Genomic DNA, 22,272 nt, shown 5'->3' with positions numbered 1-22,272 from the left:
TCCATCCAAGTTACTACAAAATGCATGAGTATTTTATTTCTATAACTAGAGAAATTAAAGACACCCACCATCAAAGTTCTACCTCCAGTTCTCCAGTCCAACCTGAAAATAGCTAATATAATTAGTTCAATTGTGATAGCATAGGGGTATCTGCCTTACATGTGGTAAACCGAAGTAATTTTTGAGTGTAGAGCTAGGAGTAACCCCTGATCACAAGCTGCCAAAATAAAAAAGATTAATTCACTTACAATTTGGATTTCCTTCCCTGAAAAATAAAAATGGAGGCCAGAATGACAGTATAGCAGGTAAGGCACTAGCTTTGAATACAGCTAGTCTGGGTTTAATTCCTGTATTATACCACAAGTGATCCCCTAGCACAAAGTCAGGAATAAGCCAAGGGCACAGATGGGTGTGGCTCTCTCACAAATAAAGGCAAACCATATCCTTTTGGAAGACTATTAAGCTCTTGATCTTGTTCCTAAACCTGAATTGTTTCTATACTTAACCTATCAATGAAAGTAGAAATACTGTAAGATCTAGTTAAACTACTATTTCCTGGAGAATATCAAAACAGTAATTGTTTGATTTTACAAAAAGGGTATCTACTCCTGAAGGATATCAGAACACTAGCTTTAAAGGTTATCTGCATCTTTGTGTTCATAGAACTATTCACAATAGTCAACACATGTATTCAACTTCAATGCCCAGAGGCAAGTGGTTCAAGAAACTGGTTTACATATCTAGTGGGAGATTATCCTATTAAAAGATGAAATTCTAGGGCTGGAACAATAGCACAACACAGCAGGTAGGGTGTCTGCCTTGCATGAGGCCAAACCAAGTTCAACCCCTAAGTTCCATTGGCTCCTAGCCTGCCAGGAGTAATTTCTGAATGCAGAGCCAGGAGTAACCCCAGAGTACTGCTGGATGTGGCCCAAAAACCAAAAAAACAAAGAAATAATTCTGCTCTTCAGAAAATATTCAAGCAGGTAAGTGACATAAGGATGTAAAAGAATTACCTGCTGGTTTCATTCATTTGCAATTAATTTCTTACACAATTTACTAAATCAAAGAAAATGATAAAATCTGTTGATAGTGAGGGTTTGAGGAAAAGATAGAGGGGTCTTTGGGGGTAGGGGAATGGAATGGAACTTTGACAATAGGTGAGGTTTTATACAAACATGAAGAGTTGTAAAGCCATACCCAAAACAACAGGTAAATCAGTAATAGTATAATCAATAATTAAAGTATTGTTAATCAATAAGCCAGTTACAAAAAAGAAAACAATCTCTGTTGGGAACATAGCACAATGGACTCTGTATGCTTTGTGCAGTATTCCTAGGTTCAATCCCTAGCATCCCAATTCACCCAGGAACATATGCTGAGCACTGAGCAGCAAGGAACTTGTGAGCTGGGTATGTACCCAAATTCCCACAATAAAACCCCCAAATAACTTTTTTTCCTCTCAACCATTCTCAAGGCAAGTCTTTTAATCCCTGTACTATCTCTCCAATCCTTTTTCAGTTATTTGACCTCTCCAAAGATTTGCTAACTATCTCTTGTGGTTTTTACTATGTAAAAAGAATGCTAACTTTAATTCCAACTTTTTGTAGTGCTTTGCTGGTACCACGAATGCTACCTTCACTTATTAAGCTTGATTAATTAGGGATCAGAGAGATAGTATAGGTGTTAAGGCTCTTGTCTTGCCTGTTGCTAACCCTAATTAGATCCCTTGCATAGCTACAGTCTCTTGAGTACAGAGCCAAGAGTAGCTTCTGAGCACTGTCAGGTTTGACCCAAAACACCTGAGCCCTACCCCAGAAAACCCTTACATCCTTTTTAACTTTAATCTATGTTTTTTTGTTTTGGGGTCACCCCAGTAGTTTGAAGAAGCTACTCTTGACTCTGCCCAATTTCAATGGCTGCTCAAGAGAGCAGGAAGTGATGGTGAAATAGATAGCAAAGAAACTTCATGGGAAAAAGGAAATTAGGCACAGAATTTGGAAGAAAACCATGAGAAGAAAAACTGACTTTATGAAGATTTGGCAGACTAAATGGAATTGTATGGAAGGAACATGGAGACTTTCTAGTCTGACTGCAAACCAATCACAATAGTAGGAATGCTAGGAAGAACTAGTTTGTTAAATAATAGTTTACAAAGTTACTGAAAAGTTTCTTGGGTATTTTGAAATAAGCAAATTTAACTAAGTAGATATGTCTGTCTCCAGTTAAGTATAGTAATTCTTCATGAATCTAATATTCTTAATTCCATTTAGATTTATTAAAAGTCTACTTTCAGACGAACATTTGTGGTCAAACAAAGAAAAACAGCTTTACAGTAAGTCAAATTTACTTACCAAAAGCATATGGATTTACATAATTTAAAGACTCAATTTAAACTGAATAATTTAGGGACCACTTAATGTTTCATTAAATGTTTAGGCAAAAAAATAAATCCCAAAATATTGTGCAAATATTTTAATTTTTAGAAAAATAGAAATTTCTAGAAACTTCTTAAAATGTCAAAATTAAATAATTCCACTATAAAGTATTTCATAATACATTTCAACAAACTGAAAAGCAAACACACCACTGTAGGTTAATTTACTTTCTTTCTTTTTTTTTTTTTTTTGGTTTTTGGGTCACACCCAGCGGCGCTCAGGGGTTACTCCTGGCTGTGTACTCAGAAATAGCTCCTGGCAGGCACGGGGGACCATGTGGGACACCGGGATTCGAACCAACTACCTTTGGTCCTGGATCGGCTGCTTGCAAGGCAAACACCGCTGTGCTATCTCTCCGGGCCCAGGTTAATTTACTTTCTAAGCTAATAAATATAATAAACCTCTTGCCCTCGATGTAAGGAGAATGCAAAAACCGAGTAAAAGTGACTAATACAATGTAAGAGGTTTGTTTCAAAGAATTATATTTATTTATTTAATTTATTTTTTGGGTCACACCCAACAGCGCTCAGGGGTTACTCCTGGCTCTACGCTCAGAAATCGCTCCTGGCAGGCTCAGGGGACCATATGGGATGCTGGGATTCAAACCATCGTCCTTCTGCATGAAAGGCATATGCCCTACCTCCATGCTCTCTCTTCGGCCCCTGGTTCAAAGAACTTTAAAAACTAAACTTCATCTGTTAACATCCCACGATTAGGAATTTAAAACAAATTCAACCTGATCAAATCCTCAATTAACCGAAGTTTTCATTGTATTCCAATGGGAATAAATAACAGCTACTGTTTTAGCCAATATCCTTATGGTACTAACTTCAAAAGAAATGATCCACTTGATTGGTCTTTGTAATGAACAGCATTACATGAACACCATCTTCTGTTGAAGGAACGTGAGCTTTGTAAGTTTAGATCTTCTAATTTCCAGATAAATAAATGGCTCTTGCTCTTAGCAGTGCATCTCCTTATAAGATTACTTCTTCCATAAAATCATCATAGAGCCATTTGTATGTATAATCTTTGGAACATTCTATAGCTTCAAAAAGTTTTTTAAAGTCTTGAGGGTACATATTTATTATTTTTGACTTCTCAGAAATATTTGCATGCTTCATTATATCCACTGAATCAACTGGACTTAAGGAACTGTAAAAGAAACAAAGTGTATTTGTTTATTTTTATAACAACTGCTGCTATTTATATATAGCATTTCAATCCAATTTAAAAGACCTTGTCATATATAATTAACCTCGTTCAGTTTAAGAGCTTAAGTATACTGTATAAGCTTAATTACATTTATTTCTAAAGTTTCACAGCTTATTTGTAACCAAAGCAGATTTTTTAGGGGAGGGAAGGGCCTATACCTCAAGAGGCAGGGCTTACTCCTGGTTCTGTGCTCAGGAGTCACTTCTGTTCCTGTATGTGAGCCACTCACAGATGATTATCATGGCCAAAGTGCATCATTGCTTCATAAACATCGTTCAATCAGCTGTTCACTTAGGCCCGGGAGATGATTTAAAGAGGGACTTTAAAGAGGAGCTTTGCAAACAAGAGTCTCAGGTTCAATCCACAGCAGCAATGGTTGCTGAAGGCCCAGAGCAACTCCTGAGCACTAAGTTGGAAGTGGCCCCTGAGCACCATGAGCTGTGGCCCCAAAACCAACCAAATAAACCAAAGCTAAAACTAATAGCTTATTCATACTTATAGTTATATACCAAATGAGTAAAGTGATTCTTTTAATATTTTGCCCATCCTCTGGCAATATTATGATTGACTATGGCCTAAGGATTATGAAGTTTAATGTATAATTTTGATTAGTCTTAGTGAAAAATGTATATTTATGAAAGCAGGAACAGCTAATTCCCATAAATTTTATCTAAATCAATCTATAAAAGTTAATATGTTTTAAAAATATTATAAACTATTTAGAATTTTAGGTAGAAATATCTTGGTTCAGGTGGCCAAAAGGATAGTAAAGTGGGCAGGGCACTTGCATTGCATGCAGTTGACCCAGGTCTAATCCTGGCACCCACTATAATCACCAGGAGGGATCCCTGAACACAGAGCCAGCAGTCAGCCCTGGCAGCAGTGGGTGTGACCCCCTCCCAAAAAAACAGCACTAATAGAAACTGGAAAAGGCAGGAAATGTGGTGGACAGTGGACCTTATACCACTAATACTTATTTTCACTGTGTATTTTAATAAGGTTTAATAAAGAAAAAGTACTATAAAATACTTGTTGCTGGGGCCCGGAGAGATAGCACAGCGGCGTTTGCCTTGCAAGCAGCCGATCCAGGACCAAAAGGTGGTTGGTTCAAATCCCGGTGTCCCATATGGTCCCCCGTGCCTGCCAGGAGCTATTTCTGAGCAGACAGCCAGGAGTAACCCCTGAGCAATGCCGGGTGTGACCCAAAAACCAACAAAAAAAAAAAAAAAAATACTTGTTGCTAACTGGTTATGTTTTTTTTTTGTTTTGTTTTGTTTTTGGGCCACACCCGGTAACGCTCAGGGGTTACTCCTGGCTATGTGCTCAGAAGTTGCTCCTGGCTTGGGGGACCATATGGGACACCGGGGGATCGAACCGCGGTCCGTCCAAGGCTAGCGCAGGCAAGGCAGGCACCTTACCTTTAGCGCCACCGCCCGGCCCCTGGTTATGTTTTTTATAGAAGGAAACAAACATAGGAAATCAATTTTGAGAATGCTTTTCTTAAAATGTGTACCACAGAAGATAAAGTATTTTGAAGAAATATGAATGAAAGCATGACACCTCTGTCTATAATCAAGATATACAGGGCCAGAGAGATAGCACAGCAGTAGGGAATTTGCCTTGCATGCGGCTGATCTGGGAGGGACTATTGCATTCCTGGCATCCCCATATGGTCACCCAGCCTACTAGGGGCTATTTGAGTGCAGAGCCAGGAGTGGCTTCTGAGCGCTGCTGGGTGTGGCCCCAAAACCAATCAACCAATGATTAAAGTTAAAAAAAAAAAAGATATACAAGATTTAGAGGCTGGAGCATTACCAATGGACTAAATACATACTCTGCACATAGGAGGCTTGTTTTGATTTCAAAACCCCAAGGTCCCCCAACACAGAAAATATAAATAAAAGGTCTCTAACATAAAAATAATCAAATTAAACTGCTCCTTTTATACTTGCTTTGTGTCAGATATGCATATACTTATGAAATAAATATGACATACTTAGTTAAAAAGAGAAGTTGTACTGAGGAGAATGGCCGGGTAGAGTGGATAACGGGACCTTTACTTCCTGGAAAATTGGCATCACGAAGGGAAAAATGCTCTTGGTGGGAAATCTGTAACTGCTCTTATCACTGTCCCAGAGAAGATTCCTTAGAGGTTAATTCACTTTGGAGACTTTCAGTCCCATAGCCCCTTGCTCCATCAGTTTCAATAGTTTCTGTTGACTTTGGTAACAGGTATTAGCTCAGTCTGTGTAGGCTAATATAGATAAGCAAATATTTGTATACAATTACTGTGATTCTTCCTAGGATCATTGATTGATTGATTGAAGATAATAAATATGGAATGTGACAGAGAATTGGGTACCTCAATCTACAAGGCAGTGAGCCCCCCAACCTCATGCTTTTCTCTCTTGTTTGTCTTTTATTTTGTGTATGTGCTTTTGTTTTGTTTTTTTTTTGGCCACACTCAGAAGTGCTCAGGGGTCACTCCTGGCTCTGTGCTCAGGAATGAATCCTTGCAGGCTTGGGGGATGGAACCCAGGTCAGCCACGTGCAAGGCAAATGCCCTACCTGCTGTGTTATCACTGCGGCCCATGTGTCTGGCTTTCCTTAATCTTCATGGTACACCTACTTCAGACCCATTCAATCAGATCTATTCTCTGGCAGTTTCGATAAATAAATAAATATTTTTGTCAGATCCATGCCTTCACACACACCAGGGAGAAAGTGCTCTACACTGAATTACATTACTAGTGCCTATGTCTATTTTCTTTCTTTACTTACGGCAAATGGTCTTTTAGCTTGGCATTGCGCTTTACAAAACACTGCTTTATCATGTGAAAAAAAATGTCATAGTTAATAGGTGTTAAGCTTTCTGAAAATAAATCTTTACGGGGAGTCATCTGGATAAAACACATCCTTTGTTCTCGATTTAATGATTCCTGGAAAGAAGGGAAAATAAATTGTGTTAGTCATAAGAGACTGTCAAGACACTGTCTACTTACTCATCAAGACACGTGCTAGAAGTGGCAATTGCCATAGTCCTAGACTATCCCTGGTGAGGTGGTGACAGATGCACCAAGAATGCAAGGCTCTAACCACTCTACCTGGGCTGTTTTGTAATGTTGTAGTGTTGTTAGCAGTGAGTCAACTTGAAGGATGCAGCATCTCCATCCAGCAGAAAAAGGTGGCTTGCTTAATGTTTGCTATAAAAGATGTTGAGGCCCCCAGCTCTGTGTTCCTCAGTTGCAAGGTAAACCCAAGGGATCAGTAATACATAGCACCCATCTGAGTCATATCAAATACCTCCCAGGACTGCAAGAGGTGAGGGGGGGCAGAGGGAAGAGAGACAGAGGGGTAAGGGGTAAAATAAATCCATTTTCTGATCCAGTTTGTGTCTTGCCAGCAATGATGAAAGAGAAACAGATTATTAATGTAATAAGCAGGTGACACATCAACCTCCAAACATGAAACTAAACATTGAGGCACAAAACTAAATTCTTTTTTTTTTTTAATTATGGAAAGCTTCATGAATTTGCATGTCATCCCTGTGCAGGGGCCATGCTAATCTCTGCATCTTTTCAATTTTAGTATATGTGCTGCCCAAGAGAGCACACAAAACTAGATTCTAAGAATAAAAACAATTGAGTAAAAAAAAAAAATGTATATATATATATATATATATATATGGACAAAAAACTATGCTGCTACATGTCCAATTTTTATAGTCTATTTTAAATAGTTTTATATAAAATTAAGAATCTTAATTTAAAAATTAAGTAAAATTAAGAATAGGAAGAATAGCCTTTATATTTGGGAAGGATTAGCAATAATAAAATGTAGAATAACACATTTTAGTCTATTAATGTGGCATAAAATTTTATTTTTTGATGTATCAAATTAGAAAATGGTAAAATATTTTCCAAAATTGTGATAGATTTTTATTTCAAAGGAAATATAAGGAGGTGGCAGAGCCTATGTTTTCTGTGAGTTACTATGCCTTTGTCTAAACAGAGAAATATATTTTCTTCCAAATTTATAAAAATGGAATTTATAAAATACTTAAAAATTACAGAACACACACACAGGAGTGTCGTGGCGCTGGGGAGATGTGTGGAAAAACAAAACTACATAACAGTAGATAATTTCAAAAATACAGACGGTGGCTAGAAAGAGAGTACAGGAGCTAAGGTACATGCTCTGCACACAGTTGACTCTTGGTTTGAACTAAGTATGTGAAGGATTACATCCTGCATTTACCCAAAATAACTTCCCTAGTCAGCAGCATAGGTCTTCTTTCATATACCCCTTTCACATTTCACCCAACTCAATAGTTTTGTGTTCAGTAAACAGAATAGGGGAAATTGTTAGGTCACACCTTATTTTATTCCAATACAAAGACTTCTGCTCCCTCCTGTGCCCTTCAACCAAGGCTTCTAAAATACAAAAAGGGCTGGATAAAAGAGGACTTATGGAGCTGGAGAGAGAGCATGGAGGTAGGGCGTTTGCCTTGCATGCTGAAGAATGGTGGTTTGAATCCCAGCATCCCATATGGTCCCCGAGCCTTCCAAGAGTGGTTTCTGAGTGCAGAGCCAGGAGTAACCCCTGAGCGTAGTTGGGTGTGATCCAACCCCCCTTACCCCCCCCCAAAAAAAGAGGACTTATGTTGCTGGCTAGGGAAGGTCTTTATTTAGGGTAAATTCAGGATGTAATCCCACACATGGTTCCTTGAGTACCTCTTGAAGTGGTCCTTGAGCACAGAGCCAGAAGATAGCCAGAAGATAGCACAGCAAGGTGTGTGTCAAAAATGAAAAAAAAACAAAGACCTATGTGAACAATCTTTTGCATGTAGAAAAGGAATTTGTTCTTACTGTATGCTTTGACTTTTCCAGTTGTCCATTCTGGGTGCTGATTTCAAATGAAGAGTAAGGTTCCTTGAAAGAAGATCAAATTAAAAGAAAATCACTCTTTTAGTCCTTTGGTCAAAGTGCCTAATTTATTCTTTAAAAAATATATCTTTTGTAGGACCAGAGAAGTAGTACACTGAGCAGGGCACACTTGTCTTGCAGGTAGCCAAACCAGGTCTGATCCCAGCACAACTTGAGTATAGGTGTGATTTCTGAACATAGCCAGAAGTGGTTAAAAACTCTTGCCAAAATATGCTCAAGTAACATGATATATTAAATCCAATTCCATAGGTTTAAAAGGATTTAAAAAAAAAAAGGATGCAGTACGTAGTTAAATCACAATACATGCACCATCTATTTAATTTTTCTTGTTTTAGGGCCACACCCCACATCGCTCAGGCTACCAGGACTGCTTGGGGCTTGCTCCTGGCATAGCAGTGAAACCATCATGCAATTCGAGAAAAGGAATCTGTTCTTCATGGACGCAGCACAATTTCTCTGGCTCTTGTTTTTGATTTTTCAGGGAAATTAAGAATCAAGATCTACCCTAATATTGGTAATTCTACTTATCTAGATAAAGAGGTATACTTATCTAATATAATAATAGATTCTTAATTTTTTTTGTTTTGAATCATAACCATACCCCACTGTGCTCAGGGCTAAATCCTGACACATATATGTATATATGACTAACATATACTTCGGTCTACTAAAATAAATAAGAGAATTAGCAAATTGTGTCATAAAGTATCTTTTTCTTTCACTCTAGTTCTCTACTATTAAATTTAGCAACCATCAAAAAAAATTGGCAACCATCAAGTCACACTGAAGATTTTTAGTCTGAAATGAGATATATAAAATATGTAAGTAATTTCAAATGCCTAGCATATTAACAAAAACTGTGATAATGATTACACACAGAGTGACTACCTTATTACCAGTCTTTTATTTTTTGTTGCCAAAAATCTGGCACCGTATTTTCTTTTTTGTTTTGGGGCCACACTGTCCATAATCAGGGCTTACATTGGCTCCATGCTCAGGTTAACTCTTTGCAAATGCTCAGGAGACTAAATGAAATGATATGAATTCAACTGGAGTCAGCCATGTGAAAAGGAAGCGCCTTAACTCCTGTATTACTCTCTGGCAACGTCACTGTATTTTAATTTGCGATAGGTAAACAAAATATATCATTAAAATTAGTTGTACTTTTTCTTTTACCTATTATTATGTGACCATTAAAAAATTAGAAAATTACGGTCGTAGCGATAGCAAAGTAATAGGGCGTTTGCCTTGCCTGAGACCAACCCAGGATGAATCCAGGTTCAATTCCTGGCATCCCATATGGTCCCCTGAGCCTGCCAGGAGCGACTTATGAGTGCAGAGCCAGGAGTAACCACTGAACACCACTGGGTGTGACCCAAAAACAAAAACAACAAACAAACAACCCCATAAATTGAAAAATTACATCAGACAACTCTAAGGCAATAAATTGAAAAAGGGGAATAAAATAGTAAATAGCCATTAAAAATGAAGAAAAATGGTGTCAGGTGAAACATTTTTATTTAAAGTTTATTATGAAAGATGTACCTATTAAGTGAAAAAAATAAGTTACAAAATAATCTTTACATAGGAAAACAAAGCACAGAACAGGGAGTGATAATTATTTAAAAAAGGAAGGGCTGGAGAAATAACATGGAGGTACAGCCTTTGCCCTGCACGCAGAGGGATGGTGGTTCGAATCCCGGCATTCCATATGGTTCCTTGAGCCTGCCAGGAGTGATTTCTGAGCATAGAGCCAGGAGTACCCCCTGAGCGCTGCCAGGTGTGACCCCCCAAAAAAACAAAATAAATAAATGAATGAATAAATAAATGTGGGTGATCTGGACATATTAAGTACAGTGGGTACTTGCTTTGTAGCCACCAATTATGGTTAAATTTCCAAAATCCCATGTGGTCCCCAAAGCCTGTCAGGAGTGATCCCTGAGTACAGTGCCAGGAATAACTGTTTATTAGCATCAGGTGTGGATTTAAAACCAAAACATAAAGAAGGTAATCAACACAGGTGCTGGGGCAAGGGAGAAAAGGCGGATATGGTCACTATTTATGCTGAGAGTTGCCAGCAGTGCGAGGAACTGGACTCGATCCCAAACATGATATAGGCAGGCACTCTACCACTTGATCTCTCTTTCTACATCTTGTAAGAGGTGATTTCAAAAATAAAGTCTTTTCTTTCTCCTTTAATTCTTTAACATGTCTTCTATTTCCCCCAAAGCTTCAATATTTTTTTGACCAGAGAAAATGTGACTATTTCTGATGCCCCAAACCCCAACTAATCAATATAACCAGTTACTTTTTTTCTATCATTTTCAAGAACTGGAAAAACAATAAATGCATTTTTCTTCATTTACTTGATATAGAAAAGAAAGAATCTCCTGAAATTTGGAGGGATTTTACTCACCGAATGCAGAAGCTTAATGTCACAGGCAACTTGCCACAGCACACTTAGTGGTTGATAAAAGCGCACAGATTTGGGATTTGCCAGTATTTTCTGTTAAAAGGAAAACTAAAGTTACACATTATATATAAAACTATATCATATATATAAAAAAGCTATAGTCAAAACAAAATGTTCAATATTAATATGAACATATTAATGGCACCTAAATAGAAACTAAATGCAAGATATCGCTCATTTCAAAGATTAAATGTCTGTTTATAAAACTTTTGTATTGAAATAATGTCATCATTTAAACTTCAAACAATGTAACTGAGATGAATTTATTATAACCATATTACCTATCAGCAAAATCTCATCAAGGACAAAACTTAAAAGATAAAAATTGGGCCCGGAGAGATAGCACAGCGGCGTTTGCCTTGCAAGCAGCCGATCCAGGACCAAAGGTGGTTGGTTCGAATCCCGGTGTCCCATATGGTCCCCTGTGCCTGCCAGGAGTTATTTCTGAGCAGACAGCCAGGAGTAATCCCTGAGCAATGCCGAGTGTGGCCCAAAAACAAAACAAAACAAAACAAAAAAAAAGGAAATTGGGGCCGGGCGGTGGCGCTAGAGGTAAGGTGCCTGCCTTGCTTGCGCTAGCCTAGGATGGACCTTGGTTCGATCTCCGGCGTCCCATATGGTCCCCCAAGCCAGGAGCGACTTCTGAGCGCATAGCCAGGAGTAACCCCTGAGCGTCACCGGGTGTGGCCCAAAAAAAAAAAAAAAAAAAAAAAAAGATAAAAATTATGGAGATTGGTTCGGAAATGTAGGAGGGCTATGAAATCAAGAACTGCTTAGACTTGATGGTATAGCGAATAGAGTGCTTGCCTTGCAAGCGGCCAACCCAGGTTAAACTCCCAGCATCCCATATGGTCCCGACTACCAGTAGGAGTAATTTCTGAGTCCAAAGCCAGGGGTAACCCGAGGCATTGCTAGATGTGGCCCTAAAACAGAAAAAGAAAAAAAAAATTGCTCAGGCTGACGCGTTCTGAGATTCTATCAGTAATGAGAAGGCATTAGATGGACGAAATCAAGGGCTGGAGAGATAGCATGGAGGTAAGGCGTTTGCCTTTCATGCAGGACAGCGGTTCAAATCCTGACATCCCATATAGTCCCCCAAGTCTGCCAGGAGCAATTTTGAGCATAGAGCCAAAAGTAACCCCTGAGCACTGCTGGATGTGACCCAAAAACTACACCCACATTCACAAAAGATGGACAAAATCACTTGTAAAAAGATTCACAGTAAAAGTAGCCTTTTCCTGGGAGCAAGATGATACCTGAGAAAGCACTTTCCAATTTTTAATTCCATGCTTCCGGGCACATAGAGTAAGTGAAGCTGAAAGATTCTGAGAGCCCTGCTTCCTCTTAAAGACAATTATCATTTATTTCCTAAAGTTATCCCTTTCTTTCTTGACCCACCACCCTAATCCACAGTGCTTTTTGAAATAAACAAACATGCATTTTTCCTACTACAGCATGTTAAAAGACTAGCAGGTATTCTGGACAAAACAAACAAAAACTTGAAAGGCAATGTGAAGGACTTCAAGAGGGCATTTATTTTCACAGAATAAAAAGAAGTCTAAAATCTGAGAAATCCTAGGGACTAAAAAACAAGAACAGCAGACAAGGTACTTGTCTTGCATGCACCTAACTCGGTATCTCTAGTATCTCTACTATCTCCAGTATCCCACCCCCATAATCCCCTGAGCAAAACCAGGAGTAATTTCTGAGCACAAAGTTAGGCGTAGCCCTAAGCAATCGTGGGTATGACCCACAAAACTAACCCCCCCCAAAAAAAAACCCAAATAAAAACAGTAACAAAAACCCACCACTAAAGATTTTACCCCTAAACTTAGAATATTTAAATTCCAGTTTCAGGATACAAAATCAACAAAGATCAGCTGACAGATAGAAAAGGAGTTAAGAAACAAGCTTTTCATGCAGTTAACTAAAGTGGTATAATATCAGGCAGAGTAAATGATCTTTTGAACATTGCAAGAAATCCCTTATAGAAGGGGTGGAGAGTAAGCTTGAAGTACTACCAAGAGTAGCCCAAATCCTATCCCCCCAAATTTATTTTATTTTTTATATTAAAAAGTAAAAATTTTGAAAACTAAAAAATATATTTAGAAATTAATGCAGATTAATTCAGAATTGGGAATAAATCAGACTACAAAATCTTGCTGAAAGAAATGAAAGGAGCTAGAACAACAGTAGAGTGGGTAGGATGCTTGTCTTGCATGTGGCAAATGGTTTTGATTCCTAGCACCCCATAATGGTTCTCCAAGCCCTATTAGGAATGATTCCTATGCACAGAACCATGAGTGAGCCCAAACACCACCAGATGTGGCCTACAAAAATCCAAAACCAAACTAAAAAAAAAAGAAAAAGAAAGATAATTCAATAGGCTAAAGACATGCTTTGCATGTGGGAGGCCTAGGTTGGTTTACTCTTCAGCACCACAGACTCCAAATCAAAGCCAAGAGCAACTCCTGAGCAGAGAACTGGGAGTAGTTGATGAACACTGCTGGATGTGGAACAAGAATAAAAAAGAAAGCGAATATAGGGCTGGAGTGATAGCAAAGCAGATAGGGTGCTTGCCTTGCACACAGCTGCCCTGGATTAGAGCTCCAACATACCACATGGCCCTCCAAGCATGGCAGAAAAAAATTTCTGAACGTAGAGTCAGGAGTACCCTGAGTGTGTGGCCCAAAAGCAAAACAAATAAAAAAAGAAAAAGAGAATTAATATATGATAAAATATGTATCTTGCATTCAAATTCTGGAAGATTTTATTAAAAACAAACAAACAAACAAACATGGTAATAAGAGATTAAACAAGGCCTCACACATCTAGGGAAAGTTCTCTATCGAACTATACGACAGGCCACAAAAACTTAATATATTGATCCAGTGGTCCTCAAACTATGGCCCACGGGCCACATATTGTATTTGTATCTGTTTTGTTTCTTCATTGCAAAATAAGATATATATCGTGTGCATAAGAATTCGTTCATAAGTTTTGTTTTTACTACAGTCAGATCCTCCAATGGTCTGAGGGACAGTGAACTGGCCCCCTGTTTAAAAAGTTTGAGGACCCCTGGTAGATATTAGAACCACTCAAAGCTATTCAAGATCCATGCAATTCTTATCAAAACCTCCGTGATTTATTTCCTAGCAGAAAAAGAAATATTCACCCTATATTTCATATGGAATCTCCACATACACCAAACAGCCTAATAATCATTGTTAATTTTTGTTTTGGGGCCACACTCAGTGGTGCTCAGGGCTGTCTGGGCTCTGTACTCAAAACTCTCCTGAGTTTTCATTTAGTGAACCTGACTGGCAACTTCTGACCTGTCAGACCACCTGAACATATACCTCTACTTTAAGAGTTTTTCTCCTTTGTCCAGAAAATAAACCACTTTCCCCAGAACTTCTTCCACCACCACAAGTAGCACCCCCCAAACCTTCAAATCAAGTACATGTTAACCTACCTGGCATTCCTGTTCACTAATGAATACATTCAGCTCTATTCGTCCATATTTAAATACAGATGCACAGGAATACATGTCATGTAACAGTTTCCAAAGTACCTTCTTTTCATTTCGAACTGGGAACATACCAATGACTCTTAAAGGTATACCTGTGAAAGATATAAGGAAAAGTATTTGCATAAATCGTCAACCTTTCACCTAGGACTGAATTTTATGGAATCAAACTAAGACACCAAAGTATAGTAAGTCAATTTTATTTCAATGAGAACTCAACTTCACATTTTTCTGACATGGACCTGGACCTCCTTAGGAACTGCTTTAATGACTACTGTCAAAATGAAGTAGACATGGGGGCCGGAGTGGTATTGCAGGGCGTGAAGCATCTGCCTTGGGCACACTAGCCTAGGTTGAACCGTGGTTCCATGCCCCAGTGTCCCATATGGCCCCCCAAGCAAGGAGCAATTTCTGAGCGCACAACCAGGAGTAACCCCTGAGCGTCACCAGGTATGGCCCCAAAACAAACAGACAGAATGAAGTGGATGTCATATTTCAACTTCAGAACATCTGCCCACAACCTTCAAGTATAAATTACACACAATCTCTTCAATGTATAGTAGAGTTGCTATAAGCTAACAAATCTTAAGGTACTTTTCTTTACTGATTAAAATTTACCTCCTGTCCAAGGAACTGATTTTATTCCCAAATCTGTAAAAAGCGACTCTGACATCATAATGGGAGGTTTAACTATTCCACCATTTTTAGGATCCAATTTAAAGAAGTCACAGTGAACAATTTGTAGATTACCATCCAGTTTTTTTTGTAGAGACTAAATAGAAGCCAAACAAAAAAAGAAGTATAAATTAATTATGTTACAAAATTTCATTCATTTGAAATTTAATTAAAAATAAAAATTTTTTATAAGATAGATTACTATCTCAAAGTACGAACACACCTTCAAGCTTAAAAGTTTATAAGTAGTCAGTGCCTGGAAAATAATGAAAATACAGCAATTCTAAGCAGTAATCCCCCAAATTAAAAAAGCCTCCATTAAATTCTCATTTATCTTTTTACTTTCTGTCTTAATGGCTTCAACAAGCTTGCAGTGTAGCTACTACCTAAAAGATACTGACGGCCCGTGAGGTGGCGCTAGAGGTAAGGTGTCTGCCTTGCAAGCGCTAGCCAAGGAAAGATTGTGACTGTGGTTCGATCCCCAGGAGTCCCATATGGTCCCCCCAAGCCAGGAGCAATTTCTGAGTGCTTAGCCAGAAGTAACCCCTGTGCATCAAATGGGTGTGGTCCAAAAAACAACAAAAAAAAGATACTGAGACAATATCTGGGGTCAGATAGAAAGCTGCAATCCATCTCTCTCTCTCTCTCTCTCTCTCTCTCTCTCTCTCTCTCTCTCTCTCTCTTCCTTTTTGACACTGTGACACTCTTGTCAATGAAGGGGTATCATGCTGTTACTTTATCTCCTTTCAGCACTGATATCAGATATCAGCCTCTGATATCTTAATACTATAAAAAGTTTAACCTACAGCTAACATTACATTTTATTTTTTTTGGTTTTTGGGCCACACCCGGTGATGCTCAGGGGTTACTCCTGGCTATGCGCTCAGAAGTCGCCCCTGGCTTGGGGGACCATACGGGACGTCCGAGGCTAGCACAGGCAAGGCAGGCACCTTACCATTAGCGCCACCGCCCGGCCCCAACATTACATTTTAAAAAGCAGGAGCACAAAGCAGCCCTTAGAACAGGGGTCTCAAACTCGTGGCCCACGGGCCTTTTGCAGCCCTCCGTACATTTTGTGGCCCGCGGCCGGCCTTCAAATATCGCAGTATTCGCTTACTGAATAATCGCAATAAAAATTGCATTAGTAAGAAAAAAATCGCATTAAACATTCACATACCCCAAGCAGTTCCGTTCGGGGCATGCAAATTTTTTATTGCGAATATTCAGTAAGCGAAATCCCTTATGCGGCCCTGCCTCACCCCGACTCTTCCTCCTGTGGCCCCCAGGTAAATTGAGTATGAGACCCCTGCCTTAGAATGAAGAGATATGTCTAGAAAAATCAATTATACATTTTGTTCAATCACTCAGTCTACAGGAGAGAATGAGAAGAGATCTCAGAGAAATAGTACAGTTGGTAAGGTGCTTGTACAGACACGGGTCCAATCTCCAGCAACTCATATGGCTCCACTGAGCCCACCAGGAGCATTCCTGAGTGCAGAGCCAACCAGGAGTAACCCCTGAGTACCAACTGTTGTGTATGTAAACATTTCTATGGGATTATTATGTTACTAATCCTACCCTGATCTGTGATTGTGCCCTACCCTAGGGTGTGACCTGGCATTCTGCTCCCACCCTAGGGTGGATCCTGATTCTGATGTATAAAAGCAAGGGTCTGATTCTGGGGCTTTTTGGCTTCAGCCTCTTCCATGGAATAAAAGCTGTTTTCTTCAGAAGCCTGACTGCCTGTTAGCTTTCTACCCACCACATTCGCCTCAGAACCAGCGGCTGAACAGGGTAACAGACATGTTGGAGGAGAAAGGCCTCATCCTCCATCCCTCCATCAGTTAACCCCTTTAAGAGCTGTATTGCAACACCAATGACCCTGGATTAAAAAAAAAAAAGAGAATGTTCAATCTTTCACTCTTTCACCAACATTGATTCTAGGTTCTGTTGCAGTACAGCCCTTGATGGGGTTGACTGATGGAAGGATGGAGTATGAGGTCTTTCTCCTCCAGCTTGGACCACGCGTCTGCTAACCTGTTCAGCCAGTGGTTCTGAGGTGAATGCGGCGGTAGAAAGCTAACAGGCAGTCAGGCTTCTGAAGAAAACAGCTTTATTCCGTGGATAGGGCTGAAGCCAAAAGCCCCAGAATCAGCCCCAGAATTGCCTTCCACAGATCCTTGCTTTTATACATCAGAATCAGGAACCACCCTAGGATGGGAGCAGAATGCCAGGTTACACCCTAGGGTAGGGCACAATCGAAGATCAGGGTAGGATCAGTAACATAATAATCCCATGGATATGTTTACATATAAAACAGGGTTCCAGTCACAGGGGATCCATTAAGGAGCCCTTAAATATTATCTATTTTGAGATTGGAATAATAGTACAGTATAACTAGTATACTAGTTATAGTATAGTTTGCCTTGTACAGAGCTGACCTGAGATCAACCCCCACCACCACATATGGTCCCCTGAGCACAGACAAGGATAATGCCTGAGAGCAGAGCAAAGAGTAACCTCTGTGCATTGCTGGGTTGGCCCCAAAATAAAACAAAATTTATCTATTAAAAACCAATCATGGATCCCAGGGGGTGGAAAAAAAAAAACCAATCATGCACTTTTACTTCCCCAAATCAAGCAAAGATAGTTAACAGAACAATGAATTACTTTTAGAAATGAAATCTATACCTTCAAATGTGGAATAAAAGTGCTGTTGCTTTCAAGGGCAATGACTTGATTGTAGTTTTCAAGTAATTCTTTAGTCAGGAATCCAGGACCTGGAACAGCAAGAGTGAATGGTTTATTGAGAAACTGTGGGCCGGGCGGTGGCGCCAGAGGTAAGGTGCCTGCCTTGCCTGTGCTAGCCTTGGATGGACAGAGGTTCGATCCCCCGGCGTCCCTTATGGTCCCCCAAGCCAGGGGCAACTTCTGAGCACATAGCCAGGAGTAACCCCTGAGCGTTACCAGGTATGGCCCCAAAAAACAAACAAACGAAAAAAAAAAGATAAACTGTAAACTGGGCCAGAGCAATAGCAACAAGGTAGGGCATTTGCCGTTTATGAGGTCAACACAGGATGGACCCTGGTTCAAATCCCAGCATCCCATATGGTCCCCTGAGCCTGCCAGGAGTGATTTCTGAGGGAAGAGCCAGGAGTAACCCCTGAGTGTCACTGGGTGTGACCCAAAAACAAAAAACAAACAAACAAAAAAAATTGGAGAAACTATAATCAGGGAGCCAGACCAATATTACAATGGGTAGGGCGTTTGCCTTGCAAGCAACCATCCATAGTTTAATCCCTGGCATCCCTTGTGGTCCCCAGTGCCAGAAAGGATTAATACTTGAATGCACAGCCTTGAATAACCCCTGATCATTGCCAGTTGTGAGAAAAACCAAAACCAAACCAAGCCAAACAATACAGCATCAATTCTTTCTACAAATTTTTATTAGGCATAAATTTTCTTTTTTCTTTTTCTTTTTTTTTTTTGTGGATTTCGGGTCACATCCGGCAGTGCTCAGGGGTTTTTCCTGGCTCCGTGTTCAGAAATTGCCCCTGGCAGGCACGGGGGACCATATGGGACTCCGGGATTCAAACCGATGACCTTCTGCATGAAAGGTAAATGCCCTACCTCCATGCTATCTCTCCAGTCTCATGAATTTTCTTTTTATCTTCTATTTTCGAATTTTGGGAGCTGAATCTAGAGCACTCTGTTACTGAGCTACATCTCCATATAACTATTACTCAACTATAATTCTTACATTACCCTAAACTAGCTATTACTCTCCTTATTTTCCTATAAGAAAAGTAATATTTGGGGGCTGGAGAGATAGCACAGCGGTAGGGTGTTTGCTTTGCATGCAGCCTATCCAGGACACAGCCGGTGGTGGTTCAATTCCAGCATGCCATTTGGTCCCCTGTGCCTGCCAGGAGAGATTTTTGAGTGCAGAGCCAGGAGTAACCACTGAGTGCCACCGGGTGTGACTCCAAAACCAAAAAAAAAAAAAAAGTAATATTAGAAAGTCACTTCACTCAGACATCCCAACAGTTAAATGGTGCAATCTGTTTTTAATCTTTTTTCTGTCAGGTATTGTAGAACCCCTCACTTTCTTTTATTTTTGGTGAGGGGGGCATGAAGATGACCCCCAAATCTTGCTCAGAAGATCTGAGGCTCTACTTACTGTTGGCAAATCAGGCTGGGGTTCAATGCTCTGCTCCAACTCTGCAAGTACCCCCAAACCCGGCGTTTCTGTCAGAGATGTAACTGATGTAACTTCCCTCTTATTTATTTATTTATTTTTGTTTGTTTGGAGGTCACACCTGACAGTGCTCAGGGGTTATTCCTGGCTCTGCGCTTAGAAATTGCTCCTGGCAGGCACGGGTATGTGTGTGTGTGTGTGTGTGTGGGGGGGGCACAAATGGGATGCCGGGATTCCAACCACCATCAGTCCTAGATCAGTTGTGTTCACGACAATCGCCCTAATGCTGTGCTATGTCTTAGGCCCCCCTGATTAATATTTTTACAGATCTGTAACTGGGATGCTTGGGGGACCATGTGGAGCTGGGTATTGAAGCCAGGTCAGGTTCCTGCTGGGTGCATGCACCTATTCGAGGGACTATCTCCTGATCCAAAACCTCCATCACAATGCTTTGCTACCACTTCTCAAGGAAAATAAACATGCACACCAGGAGTTGCTTCCTGGTATTTATTCATAAGCTATCCGGGTGCTCTTTAGACATCTAAGGCATTGTCAAACTTACTCATTACATTAATTTAAAATGACCCCGTCTTCCCTTTTGGTTAGTTGATTAGAGTTTACACATTCAGTCGCAAGGAGCCACACAGCACAGGATAGTATGGGCCAGTGCAAGAACTCCTGGCCTTAGGTCTGCGAGGCAGGAGCTTTGCACTGGGCCATATCCGGCTCCCAAACGTAGAGACTGGATTCCTCATCTTAGAAAAAAGTGCTTTATAGCATTATTTGCCAAAAGGTCTAAAACTCTGCGCTCTCAATCTTGCTAGCGACCACAGGAGACACAACTAATGCATAAAGTGCTAGGGGAACAGGGAACTTGCAACAACAACAACAACAACAACAAATAAATATTGGGAGATGACGGGGTCACCGCAGGGCGCGTGCAAATTACTTTGCAGCGGAAGAATTGCTACAAAAATGGCAATTTTGCAATAATTGATGTAATCATTCACATGCCCCAGGTCAGCTACTTGCAGAAGGTTCTGAAACAGTCCTGGCGGCTGGTCAGTGGGTGGGTAAGCAAACCCGGGGCGGCTCACCTGGATTGCTCTCCATTACCAGCTGAGTCTTTTGGGGGTCTCGCATTAATTTCCCCAAAGTCTTCGCCAACTTCGGACAGGTGATGTAACGCTTGGAATCGAAGCGGCATTTGCCCATCCACTGGAACGAATCTCCTACATCTGGACTCGTCGTCTTTCCACGCGGATGGCAAGAATCACGCTCGGGGCACGCCGGCACGTCTTTGCGACCAGCCGCCACTCCGGATCTCAACCTGCAAAAGCGGCCTGCGCCAGACAGGACTGACAGAGCCAGCCGCGGTGGAGGAAGTCCCGCCATTGGGGCCCACATCCTTTCAAGTCCCCCCCACCCCCCACCCAAAATGACTCGCTTGCTCCTACGGCTGGACTCCTTCCAGGGTAGATACCACGCGCGCTACATCCCTTCCAGGAGCTGCGCGTGCGCACGCGCACGGCGGCTCCTTCGAGGGCTCCTCCCTCGCTTCCGTTTCCGGTCTGGGAGTAAGACGGCTGCGCGGACAGACGGGACCTTCCGGGCCGTGTCCGGACGCGTACTCTATGGTTGTCCGCCCCCCCTCTACCGTCCTCTCTAGCCGCCTGCGCTCTATGCTCTGCAGGCGCGGGCCGCCCGCGGGCCAGCAGGGAGGGGTTCTCCGAGGGAGGCGGGGCGGCGAGGCTCTCGGTGTCTCCTCCGACGGAGCCCGGGGAGGGAGATCAGAGGAGGGAGACCAGACCCGTCGCGATCCTCGGTGACAGCTCGTCGGCCGCCATGTCAGCGAGATCGGCTGGAAACAGACCCGGCGCCCGGTGGTAGTAGCCTCAGCTCTCTCCTTCGCTTGCTGCTCCAGGTGAGGAGACCCTGGAGAGCGGGATGCCGGGGCCAGCAAGGCTTTTAGGGAACCCCTTCTCTTCTCTTCTCTTCTCCCCGGGCACTGTCCCTCACTGAGGCGTGAGGTGATGGTGAGGTGTCTCTCGAGCTCCCGAGTCGAACCCCCAGCTCAGATCGCGTCTCTCCCAGGCGGTCCAGCTCAACTAGGTAGCTGACCCCCCCCCCCAAAAAAAAAAAAAAAAAAAAAACCAGCCCGTCTCTCCAAACCCCGCTCACTGGGTGCTCTGAAGCTTCCTTCCTTCCTACCTGGAGATCCCCCCACTTCTCCACTGGTCCTAGAGCCTCCTGGTGTCTCTCTCTCTCCCTTCTGTTTCCTCCCCTTGCCTGGGCCAATGTTTTTGCCTTGATTTTTTTAAAAGATCTGATTTGCAGCGTCTCAAAGACTTCAAGTTGAGATGCAGAAAAAGACAGGTTGGGTTTCTTTCTTTTTTATTTTTCTCTTCAGAGGTGAAAGCTTAAAAAGGTCTGAGACCTCACTCAGGATGCTTCTTTCGTTCCCCTGTATAAACTTGGTTTGAGCACATTGGGCTGTGGAAAGCAATTTTAAAAGACTTAATTCCAAAGACTAAAAATAGGATGTTATCATGGAAAATTTGGCAAGTCTTTTATTTATTTATTTATTTATTTATTTATTTATTTATTTATTTATTTATTTTTACCCATTGGGCCAAGTTAGAAGTCCTGATTCTGTGAGAGTGGCTTTGGTGCTCAGAAAAAGCATCTATGCCCCCTTCCAAGCAGGAAACTAGCCACTCCGCTCTGTTTTAAAATATGTGGAAGCCTTTCTGTTTACTCGACTAGGAGCGTGATTGAGGCTGGCATTTAAATGTACA

General features: G+C 41.1%; 1 protein-coding gene and 1 non-coding gene across 2 annotated transcripts; both read right to left on the bottom strand.

The window, feature by feature from the left end:
- Positions 1-3,239: 3,239 nt before the first annotated feature.
- TFB2M (transcription factor B2, mitochondrial) lies at positions 3,240-20,960 on the bottom strand. The gene is made up of 8 exons (XM_049776531.1): positions 20,572-20,960; positions 17,968-18,056; positions 15,220-15,373; positions 14,548-14,696; positions 11,016-11,105; positions 8,522-8,584; positions 6,435-6,592; positions 3,240-3,593 (listed from the first exon to the last, which is right to left on the bottom strand). The coding sequence occupies exons 1-8, from the start codon at positions 20,879-20,881 to the stop codon at positions 3,416-3,418; spliced, it is 1,191 nt and encodes a 396-aa protein (XP_049632488.1). The 5' UTR covers positions 20,882-20,960; the 3' UTR covers positions 3,240-3,415.
- LOC126015344 (U6 spliceosomal RNA) lies at positions 7,162-7,265 on the bottom strand. Its single transcript, XR_007498217.1, has one exon. It is a non-coding gene; the product is annotated as a U6 spliceosomal RNA (small nuclear RNA).
- Positions 20,961-22,272: the final 1,312 nt, after the last annotated feature.

This window comes from Suncus etruscus, chromosome 7 (genome assembly GCF_024139225.1).
Source record: "Suncus etruscus isolate mSunEtr1 chromosome 7, mSunEtr1.pri.cur, whole genome shotgun sequence".
NCBI lineage: Eukaryota > Metazoa > Chordata > Mammalia > Eulipotyphla > Soricidae > Suncus > Suncus etruscus.
This window is presented reverse-complemented; position numbering and strand designations above follow the sequence as displayed.